The sequence below is a fragment of the Littorina saxatilis genome, linkage group LG17 (assembly GCF_037325665.1).
Source record: "Littorina saxatilis isolate snail1 linkage group LG17, US_GU_Lsax_2.0, whole genome shotgun sequence".
In the NCBI taxonomy this organism is placed as follows: Eukaryota; Metazoa; Mollusca; class Gastropoda; order Littorinimorpha; family Littorinidae; genus Littorina; species Littorina saxatilis.
Genome location: NC_090261.1, coordinates 33,132,097 through 33,144,324, shown reverse-complemented (window position 1 = coordinate 33,144,324; position 12,228 = coordinate 33,132,097). Strand labels below are relative to the sequence as shown.

General features: G+C 41.6%; 1 protein-coding gene across 2 annotated transcripts in view; it reads left to right on the top strand.

Moving 5' to 3' along the window:
• LOC138952236 (excitatory amino acid transporter-like) overlaps positions 1-11,837 on the top strand; it is a 62,600-nt gene extending 50,763 nt beyond the window's left edge. The window contains exons 9-11 of one of the 2 annotated variants that reach the window (XM_070323854.1): positions 9,225-9,416; positions 10,683-10,817; positions 11,248-11,837. In XM_070323854.1, the coding sequence (XP_070179955.1) occupies positions 9,225-9,416; positions 10,683-10,817; positions 11,248-11,449 (529 nt within the window). In that variant the 3' untranslated portion in view covers positions 11,450-11,837. The remainder of the gene's footprint in view (positions 1-9,224; positions 9,417-10,682; positions 10,818-11,247) is intronic. The other variant, XM_070323853.1, reaches the window with a different exon arrangement.
• The last annotated feature ends 391 nt before the right edge of the window (positions 11,838-12,228 follow it).

Here is a 12,228-nt window from a genome sequence, read left to right as displayed (position 1 = left end):
CAGAAACGAAGAAAATATCGTAACACCGCAATATAACAGTGTCACAGAACCGTGAAACAATTCCGCGAAAACATTCTCTCAATGCTGACAAGGTCTTGGTGCGTGGTTCTCACATGTGGTGTCCAGATGTCCATCTTAGCTAATTTAAATTCCGCGTGTGATGTTTTAAGTGGGCCTATTGGGACGAAGCTGAGTAGATTCGGGGTGCGAAAATCAGCAGATTCCACGATTTTATGATCCGCAGCAGAGACTGTCAAGTGCTCTTACCGTGCAAGACGTGACCAGTCGGTCGGATCGATCGAGTCCAGGTGTGATTTTTCGCGTTCTACCTACAGGCGTTTTATCTCAGCTGATAACTCCTTGCCAAATGGTGGCGAAAACTCTCAATGAAAAGTGACATCGCATGCGTTGGGAAGACCGTGGGAAAATATTGAGACCTCAGAATATGGTCCTTTTAATCAGAGACGATTGACCAAAGCAAAAATAATACGACAACACAGCATAGTGTGTGTGTTTTTGCACGCGGTTTGTTTCTCATAAGGCACGCAATAAGCACACCCTGGTCGTAAGGGAAGATAGCCTAATAGGGACAACTGCCTGATATGGACCACCTCCAGTTCTGACAAACTAACGGTGCTATAGGTCTCAAAACATTTTTATTCGATGTATTCGCCCTCTCTGGATAACTTGCATATATATTTTACTGAATATATATATATATGTCAAAACAGTTGCAGAAACACAAACCTTAAAACCGTTAGGCTTTTTCTCGTTTGTGCACTTTTGGTAGCGTTCACTCTAAATTTGACACCTAGTAACGGATTAATTTCTGTCCACAACCAAGGCTGTTAATTATCACACACACATTTCTACATATGACAGCTAAGACCGTATTTGTTACATTTTAGCAGTGTTGACCCCGAGTTTTTACTGCAAAACAAAAAATTAAAAAAATACAGCAACATCTCAAAGTACGTGTGTGTCGCCTAATATTGACCACCATCAACTCAACTGAGAACAAACAAGTCGCGTAAGGCGAACATACAATATTTAGTCAAGTAGCTGCCATTTTTCAGCAAGACCGTATATTCGTAGCATCGTCAGTCCACCGCTCATGGCAAAGGCAGTGAAATTGACAAGAAGAGCGGTGTAGTAGTTGCGCTAAGAAGGATAGCACGCTTTTCTGTACCTCTCTTTGTTTTAACTTTCTGAGCGTGTTTTTAATCCAAACATATCATATCTATATGTTTTTGGAATCAGGAACCGACAAGGAATAAGATGAAATTGTTTTTAAATTGATTTGGACAATTTAATTTTGATAATAATTTTTATATATTTAATTTTTAGAGCTTGTTTTTAATCCGAATATAACATATTTATATGTTTTTGGAATCAGCAAATGATGGAGAATAAGATAAACGTAAATTTGGATCGTTTTATAAATTTTTATTTTTTTTTACAATTTTCAGATTTTTAATGACCAAAGTCATTAATTAATTTTTAAGCCACCAAGCTGAAATGCAATACAAAACCCCGGGCTTCGTCGAAGATTACTTGACCAAAATTTGAACCAATTTGGTTGAAAAATGAGGGCGTGACAGTGCCGCCTCAACTTTCACGAAAAGCCGGATATGACGTCATCAAAGACATTTATCAAAAAAATGAAAAAACTGTTCGGGGATTTCATACCCAGGAACTCTCATGTCAAATTTCATAAGGATCGGTCCAGTAGTTTAGTCTGAATCGCTCTACACACACACACAGACACTGAGACAGACAGACAGACAGACAGACACACACACGCACATACACCACGACCCTCGTTTCGATTCCCCCTCGATGTTAAAATATTTAGTCAAAACTTGACTAAATATAAAAAGGTAAAGGCTAATTTGATTAATTCAGATTGGTGAAAGTAACCTATAACTAGTCCTCGAGCTTTAAAAAAAAAATCATTTCATTTTCATTTTCATTACTTTATTGTCCCATCGCTGGGAAATTCGGGTTGCTTCCTGAGTGGAAAGCTAGCAGCAACGGAGTCGCGCTACCCAGGCTTCTGCGTGTTAAGGTGTATTCCGCCACCTGCACTTATGGCAGAATGACCAAGGTCTTTCACGTGCCATTGCGGTGACAGGAGGTGGGACATGGCTTCCGTCTTTGGGTCTGCACATACAGTTGACCCGTGTCCGTCCCGGCCTGAAATCAAACCTGCGACCTTCCGATCACAAGTCCAGTGCTCTACCAACTGTTCTTCTTTTTGTAGATGTTGATAATGTCATTTACTTTCACTCTGTGTTCAATAAGTTTCTTTAGTTTGCTGTTGTACTTCAAATAATATTCTCAGCAACCCGAAACAGATACATTTAAAGCATCTTTGAATTAATCTGACTTGCACACTAAGTTGTATTCTGTTATTTTGAGGTATAGGGGTCTTTTTACAGTGATTCGTGAAGGCCTCTTTACAGGTTCATAGTAGGCGCCCATGCTCCTAATATGGACCATTTGTCTGTTTTTAATTGTTGTTGGATGTTTATCAAAGCTAATTCACTTTAATTAGGCCTAATGGTTAACATAAGAGAGAAGGACTACCAAACACAAAATAAAAACAAAATCTGATCTTTGGTGATTGAAATACAAATTCAACATATCCTGAGTCCCGCTTCATACAGAAAAAAAGACAATTCTACATCGTAGATCGGCTCGCGAGAAAAAAAGAGGTATTAAATCAATAATTATTGGAAAGAGCAAAGTGTACTCTCCTTGTGTGTAAAGTTTAAAGCCAATTGGATGATATTAGAAGCAGAACGACTTTTACAAAGCAACACAACCGATTTTTATTCAAGTAAAATCATGTACCTGTCATATGCGGCTGACGAAATCGGCCGGTATTTTCACACTTCCACAAAAAACAAACCGCTGGATCAATGAACTTCATGCTTTTGGAAACGTTAGTTAATTCATTCCTCTTTCAAGCACAATAGACATATGAACAAAACAAGATTCGTTCTGGGCAAAATCTATTTTGAAAGTGTGCAACCCCCCCCCCCCCCCCCCCCCCCCACAACCCGATGTTTCGTTCAACCATTCAGTTTTCATAACTTGACCAATGTATTATTTTCTGTAAGAAACTATCGTTTGGTTAGCAATTCACAGAAAAGAAAAAAACTAGGAAATGAATAATGTAGCAGCAGCTGTAGACTGCACAGTTGTGTTTTTAAGAGAGGCAACAGCCGATCATGCCGTGAAACAATTCGATTCACAGTTTCAGATCTGACCATGCTTTTACACGCAATAAGACAATCACTCTCGTTAGAAGCTTGCTCAAATCAACAGCTGGTTTGTGTTCTCTGTGCAGAGTTGATTTTGTAGGCGAAAGTGTGTGACCTTTCAACCGTCTGCGCGCCTTAAGTCATTGCTCTGCATAGCTCTGCACCTGTCATGCTATTTTTAGCCGTGTACGGGCCGTTGCGTCCGTGTCGTGTCGTTCTCTGATGATAACGACATGGGCTGCCTCGTTCAAAATGTCAGGTTTCGTAACTCGACTAATGTCGTATTCCCTATAAAAAAAAAATATAAAAAAAAAACCACCTACCGTTAGATCAATACACAAAGAGAAAACACTTGGACATTATTATTGTAGCTCCAAGCCCAATGGACCCATTTTAGTTGCTTCGATCAATGTTCCAAGTGCACAAGACTAAAGCATCCATGCATATGTAATGTAGTTTCTGTAATATCAAATTGTTCAGTTTAGTTGCTACTGGGTTGTGTTCTGCATTGAGTTCATAGCCTACATGTATTCATGTTCTGCTGTAATGTTGCTGTTGCAATATATGCAAGTGCCAAGATTATGTCTTTGACGTGGATGTGGGGAATTTCATATTCGCATGCCTTTCATAATTAAAGGCCCGCTCTGCTTTTACATGTGATACGATCTTCCTTCCACTTGGTCACATTAAACATACAGCGTTGAAAGCACTGCCAGTCATGTGATCGTTCCAGTTTGCCAGAAACGACGACATGGCCATTGGTTTCAACACATTTCAATGGCGCTGGCTAGGCAAATAATTGATACGTGTATCCAGGCCTTTAGGGCTTGGACACACGTGTCAAATCAGTAACCATAACCATTAAACATGACGCGGTTCTGCAACTAATTTGTTGAACTGAAGCACTGGTCGTGTGATCGTTCCTGACAAACTGGAATCCGCTCAACTGGAATTGACGGACATATATTTCTCATATTGAACGAAACAAGGCCATTACTTGACACATATGTGTCCAAGCATTTAGGCCTCTGCCACACGGAGTGTGTCATTGTCTTGTTCAGTACATCCGGAATAGGTATAATATTCGTGAATCATCATGTTCAACACCATAATTACTGCATTGTGTAAATGCTAATGATGTTGGTGTGAACTGTATTTGTTTAACCGTGTTTTATTTTGCAAACACGTGGCTGCCGGGTTCGTAAATGTAAAGAGTCACTTGGACATATGCCCAAGGGAACACTGCGTCATCAAGGAATATGCGGGATCATTAAACCACTTTGACCAGAATGCTTTTTAAACGGATGAACACATGGCATACGCTGTGTAGTGAACGTCCAATAAACAGACAATATAAGTGTTAAACTATGGAATTATCGAAGCAAGTTATATAATTGTGTGCGCAGTACCAGTTCCATGATGATGACGATGACATGGCATAATTATTGTATACACAAAGGGTGTTTCTAGACATTGTTATTTTTCATGAACAATTTTAACGGAAACTGATAAAATACATTTCCGAGATTTGAACACTTTTTCAGTCAGAACCCTTACCAGTCATCGTTTCTCAAATTTCCTAAATCTACCGTAAATCTCACAATATTTGCGTGTTTGTGTTTGCAACTTATTAACATCTATGTTTTATTGACAATGAAAGCATGTGTTGTCTGTTATCTGTTATAAAACAAGCTTTTAATGCTGATTACTGCAATTTAGTCAATGATAGTAATACGAACAAAAAGGATTTCTGATTTAGACACATTATTTTCATCGCAGTTGCGTTCTTCCATTCCCCGCCCGACAAAACCCCGACCCCCCCCCCCCCCCCCCACCACCCGCCCGCCCGACCCCCCACCACCCACCTCACACTTACGATTCACTGACCCCAGCATCGGCAAAATCACGTATGCGTGTGCTAGCAGCAACAAAGTCGCGATACCCCAAAGTCAAGGGATCTGTTAGATTGTTATGTCATTACTTTATTGTTCCATCGCTGAGAAATTCGGGTCGCTTTCTCACAGAGGAAAGCTAGCAGCAACAGAGTCGCGCTACTCCAAAGTCAACGGATTTATTAGAATTTTTTTAATTTCTGTTCATTACTTTATTGTCCCATCGCTCAAAAAGTCGGGTTTGGTTTCTTTGTTATGCTAAAAATTGTAATATTTTATCTATCGGGTCCAAGCCAACCCCCACCACCCAGCGTAGAGGCTCTAAACAATAAATACTATTAATAATAAAAGGCATGCATTACTTTGTGGAATGCGGTATTTTTAGATTGCTCTTATACCAAATTGCTCTCTTTGTCTCTCATTCCTACTCCTTTACACCCATGCTTGTTCTCATTCCTTTATTTTAGTATTTGTCCAAGTTACATCTTCTGTTCTATGTCTATCTAAATACGAAAACATCGCCTTATGTATGCATGTTTGAGAACATGGTATGATAATTCAATATGCAACAATATGAATGTGATACATGCATGTATTTGGGTAATAAAAAACTCTGAAAGAGGAATAATAAAGCAGTTAACCTTTAAAAAAAATTACCGACAGCAGCGAACCAGTTTTCAGTTATGGAGCAACATTATAATTTATATTGCCTCCCCAATCCGAAATTCGAACCAGCGCAATGTGCTAACAGACTTCGCTTCTTGTCTCCATTAAGAGATAGAGAGATAATAATACAATTTCATTTCATTTTCAACTCGGGCCACATTTCGGGGCTTTACTCCTGGTTCTCCGGTCTGCCCCCCCCCCTCCCCCTCAAAAATATTCTAAAAAAAATATAATGTTAACTAGGTTGGGTCTGGTGCACTCCAAAGTTGCGAGTTTGCCTTCGTTGAGAGGGCTGCCCGAAATTTCTCCCGAGGGAGATGAAAATAGAATCCAAAATGTCAACAAACAAACAAAATTCAAATCAAATAAAATAACAAACAAAAACACTATTAAAATTATCAAATAAAAAATCAAACAAAAAACATTAAACAAGGCAAAATAAAATCAAATAAAAAAATTCAAATTTAAAAAATTCAAATAAAAACAAACTAAGTTCAAATCAAAAGTTAAATAAAAATAAAATCAAACTCAAACAAGAAAGAGAGAAGGCAACACAGTGACGAGTTGAAGGGCACAGACTGGTGCCAATGCGAAAGTATTTACCTTAGTCAAAGGGAGATAACTGCGATTTCATAAAATTTGCATAAATTTGTTGGTACTTTTATGGGAACCTGTCTTGGTTCAGAAAATGTTGGAGAGTTCCCTGGAACCTTCCCGAAAATCCTGCAACATGTTCTAAGGTTCCCTCCAAAGTTCCGGAAAAACCATCTATATGTTCCTGCCCAAACACCTAGGTTCCCGTATAGACACCTACACACACACACACACACACACACACACACACACACATACATACATACACAAACACACGCGCGCACGCACACACATTGCACGTACGCGCACATACACACACCTACTGAGATATGCCTAACATACACGCACGCTTGCAAACACACACATAATACGCAAACGCAGTTTAATTTCCTCAATACAAGGCGAAAGGCACACACACACACCACACACAAATAAACACACACACGCAGTCCCACACACACACACACACACAACCCTCACACACACAAATAAACCCTCACACGCAGTCAACCCCCCCCCCCACACACACACACAACCCTCACACACACAAATAAACACACACACGCAGTCCACCCCCCCCCCCACACACACACACACACACAACCCTCTCTGACACACACACCCGCCCAACCCCAGCGTCCAACTCAACTTTCACCAACAACCATACCCTACTCTCACTATCTCTCTCTCTCTCTCTCTCTCTCTCTCTCTCTCTCTCTCTCTCTCTCTCTCTCTCTCTCTCTCTCTCTCTCACACACACACACACACACACACACACAAGCTCACGCAAGCACAGCCACACACACACACAGCACGCGCATACACACACACTGACACACATCACACACAGCACGCGCATATACACACACACTGACACACATCACACACACACACCCACACACACCTTTCGCAGTTCGCTCACAGTTCTTCTCTTTTCCATCGTCGCCATCTTCGAAGCTTGCTTCGCTTTTCAGGGGAGATAACCCGTTTATCACATTCGCTGCTGACTTGTGGGTCAAGGCTATTCCCCAAGGACAATAAGATATACCATTTATCAAATACCAAATGGTTACATGCCAAAAATCAGTACATTTACTGCTTGTTGTGGTGAATTTTAATTTTGTTTGATTAAATCATTTTTGAAAAAGCTACTAGTAACTTTTTATCATTGAAATCAGTTTTTATTACTGTGCACAGAGAGCTTACCTGTGTATATGGAAAGGAGTGTGCCTTTAACCTTCAACAGACCAAGCTTTGGACAACGCAGTCTGTATGATGTGGGTCGTGTACGACCAGCTGTTTTTACTAATACAGGATTCAACGTAAAACGAATGGGTCGTACGTGACCAAAACCATCCGAATAGGGATACAAACCATCCAACACCATCAATCTCAAAGTTCAGAGTTGGCCAGGCTTTTACATGAGATAAGAACATTTATCACTCTCAGAGTTCAGCGTTGGCCAGGCCTATGTATGGGATAAAAACATTTATCACTCTCAGAGTTCAGGGTTGGCCAGGCCAATGTATGGGATAAGACCATGTATCACTCTCAGAGTTCAGGGTTGACCAGGCTTTTACATGAGATAAGAACATTTATCACTCTCAGAGTTCAGGGTTGGCCAGGCCAATGTATGGGATAAGAACATTTATCACTCTCAGAGTTCAGGGTTGGCCAGGCCAATGTATGGGATAAGACCATTTATCACTCTCAGAGTTCAGGGTTGGCCAGGCTTTTACATGAGATAAGACCATTTATCACTCTCAGAGTTCAGGGTTGGCCAGGCTTTTACATGAGATAAGACCATTTATCACTCTCAGAGTTCAGAGTTGGCCAGGCTTTTACATGAGATAAGACCATTTATCACTCTCAGAGTTCAGGGTTGGCCAGGCCTATGTATGGGATAAGACCATTACTCTAACCTTTACCGCACTTTGTGGATTGTGTTCACAAGCGTCCATATCCAAACAAATCATTTCAACAGAAGATAGTACTAACCGTCCTCAACTACTTTTCTTCACTGTATGATAATTGCTTTGATTGTTGGCTCACGTAAGTGTAGCCTATGCGATGCTAACTTTTGTCTGTCTGTGCGTGCGTGCGTGCGTGCGTATGTATGTATGTCTGTGGTAGAAACTTTAACATTTGACTGAACACCGAAATACTAATTTTACCTGGTTATTATCCAAGCAACAGCATCAACGTATTGAAGCAATGATCAACATTTCGTCGGCACGTATGTAGTTAAAGTGTGCATCCAAAGAAAACGGGTGGTGGGGGGTTTTGGGGGGGTAAAAACAGGTGACTGGTTTGTGTCGTGTGTGGTATGTAGACCAGATCAGGAGTCAAGGTTAGGTCAGATCGCGTGAAGGATTGTGGTATTGATACAGTTGTCACCGAGCTGCAGTTCGCCGATTCGGAGAAGACGATTTCACATTGTTCGGTTTCGTAGCTCCAGAAAAATAGATAAAGAAGATACCAAAGGAGATTTCCTACAGGTTAATCTTCACAGCGTGTTTCCAGTGTCTGCGCGAGGAAGCGCTGTCGAAAGCGCAGTGTCGATCTGGCCATCTGGCAGTCAGTCGTGTCCCCGCAAGTAGGCTACAGACAGACAGATCTAGATCTAGTGTCTCGCACTCTTGCACCGTGTCACCTATGCTTACTGTGTGTGTGTATGTGTGACGGAGTGATTGAGTTTGTGTTACTGTTTGTCGATTTCTTACGTGAGCCTTGAAGGCTTCGCCTCTTGTTTTTAATAATAAAAGACGAAATGATAACAATAATTACTGTTTCTTCCAACCAGAGCGGTGGCGATGCCGGAAGTGCTGAACTGCGTGGAAACACGTCACAAGGTCGACCACCGTGTGTCCCGATTCGTCGTTCCCTTGGCAACAGCCTTGAACCGTGAAGGCAGCGCCATGTTCATCGCCTGCACGTGTATCTATGTTGCGCAGCTACAAGGTTCTGCGACTGCCGGGAACATCGTTCTCATTTTGTAAGATATTTGAACTTCTACACCCCACCGTCTAAAGATAATATTATTTGTTGTTGTTGTTTGTTGTTGTTGTTTATATTTTGACTACGACTCTTTTGCTATCAATAACCCTTCCCCTCTCCAAAAAGAAGGTAAATATAAATTTACATAATTTATGTACAGAACATTTTAAAAAAGCTCTTAAAAGGGAAGACGTCTTAAATCGGTTGGGAGGGGGGGGGGGGGGGGGGCGGGGGTTTGTGGGAGTGGGAGGGGAGTCCCTGTATTTGGAAGCACGATTTAGCATACATTTTTTTCCCAACACCTGTTCCTTGTTCCGGTGTGCTCTCACGCCACCCCGTCCCTGCACTCACTGCTCCATCCACATCTGAATTTCGTTCCGCTGCCAGACTTGTCGATTTTACAGACGCTCCAGGGAGGGATGTCGGGTCGCTGCGGTAGGCTACCCTCGGAAGATGACACTGCACTTCTGCTGAGTCACTTCGACGGTGTTCAGTAGTGGGTCTGTCCCGAGCCAACGGACGCAGCCCACTACCAACTATGCCCCCTACTAACGACATTGACTGCTAAGTCGCGAAGCCAGACTGAGTGAGCGAGCGTCCTCTCCAGAGAGCAGACCACCACTACGTCCCTCCGTCGACCCCCCAGAACGTCACACGTTGAAGACTGACAGCAGAAGTACTATTCAGGGAAGGATGGAACAGGAACAATGAGACCAAGGTCACTATGAGAGCTCCGGGCATGAAAGGCCACAAGAGCAAAGACAATTTATAATTTTGGATGATTAATGAGATGAGGATGATTATAATGATGATGCTAAGGATTTCCAATTTGGTTTGAGACAACGTGACAGGGCAGCACTCTACGCTTACTGTCATAATATATCCTGGTGTCAACCAGGCCCGAGAACTGCCGCACCTGCGGTGTTGGTCAGGTATCCTGAGCACCCTCGTCGCATTCGTTAAGTAAATGACACTCGGCTGTGTGATTCCAGCCTTCCCATAGGAACCATAGCACTTCCACACTGGGTAGGAGCCGACCGTAGCCCGAAAATAATTAGCATAATTTACATATGCCATAAGCCTCGATTAGTAATAACATGGTATTGTATAAGACGAAATCTTATAATTCAAGGAAATTACAGAAAAACGCAATTACACACAACAAATCTGGTATAAATGACCCCTTGTTTATCTTAATTATATGTAGTCGTTTGAATTAGGTATAACAGAACACTGTCCTCCAAAACTATCTTGTTATTGGCAGCATACTTGCCGCAATGGGGTCTTTAGCGGTTCCTGCCGTACCCAGTTCCAGTATCGTCACAATCCTCATGATCCTGGACTCCATGGAGATCGCTCCGACCAACATCGGCATCATCATCGCCCTGGAGTGGTTCTCGTGAGTATCTGTTTCTTTCTTTGGTCTTTTTCATCCCTTTTTAAATGTAGTACAGTTTTGACTAAATGTTTTCAGATAGAGTTGCAATCGAGGCGATGTCAGGGTGTTTGTGTGTGTGTATGTGTGTGTGTGTGTGTGTGTGTGCGTGCGTGCGTGCGTGCGTGTGTGTGTGTGTGTGTGTGTGCGTGTGTGTGTGTGTGTGTGTGTGGAGAGCACTTCCAGGAAGAACTACCGACAAGATCTTGATGAAACTTTACATGTAAATACTTTCAGATAATATCCTTTCCTCAGACTTTGTTTGTTTGTTCGATAAATGCCTTTGATGCATTCATATCCGGCTTTTGAAAAAAGGTTATGACGCACTGTGGCGGCTTCATATTACAATGATTGAAATTTTGGTCTCTGATATTTTTTTGTTTTCTTTTAACAGAGATCGAATGAGAACCATGCCTAACGTTATTAGCCACATTCTTTGCGCTGTGCTAACGTGGCAATTCTGCAAGGCTTCCCTAGGTTTTGGAGATGATGACACTCTTGCTGCAGAAGAGAAAATGTCCCAAGTTTCTTTTCACATTTCGTCTGATGAGAAAGGAGAGGAAGAGATAAATGTAAACTTTTCAATGAACGTTTAAGCTGTAACTTGATAATATAAATGTACTGTATGAAAGGATATTTAATTTGTAAAAGTGTGTTTTCTTGCATTCGATGGGTTTTACACCCTTTCGTTGACGCTGTAACTGCTCTTTTTAGAATGATAGCTCAATTTTAACATTTTCATGTCTTTTTGAATATGATTGCTAATTTTGATCATCATTGCTCTTTGTCACGATCAATCACGCGAATTTTACAACAAGGCTTTCCTGAGTCTTCCGTTCATTGCAAAGTCTACGCGTGTATGAGTGCCTGTGTACGTATGCTGACATGTATATTACAATTGAGAATAATCAGAATTATCCCGATTCAATTATTAATGTTGATGTGTGTGTGTGTGTGTGTGTGTGTGTGTGTGTGTGTGTGTGTGTGTGTGTGTGTGTGTGTGTGTGTGTGTGCGTGTGTTTGAACACAGACAGTTGGGCAGGGAAATGGACGTGACACGCACGCACGCACGCACGCACGCACGCCCGCATGCACGCACGCACGTACGCACACAAGCACACACACACACACACACACACACACACACACACACACACACACACACACACTTAGTCAAGTAATCAATCATGCAATCAATAAAATAAATAAGTTACTATTGTTTTTTTTTATGTTTGTTATTCGGACTATACGATTTCGAAAAATATTGATTCAAAACGAATGCATTGGAACCCAGTTCTACTGGGCAAGGGGAAAAACGGCACTTTGAATCTGCAGCAGATGGCAAATTGAGTGCTCTCCCCTCATTTCTTGCAAC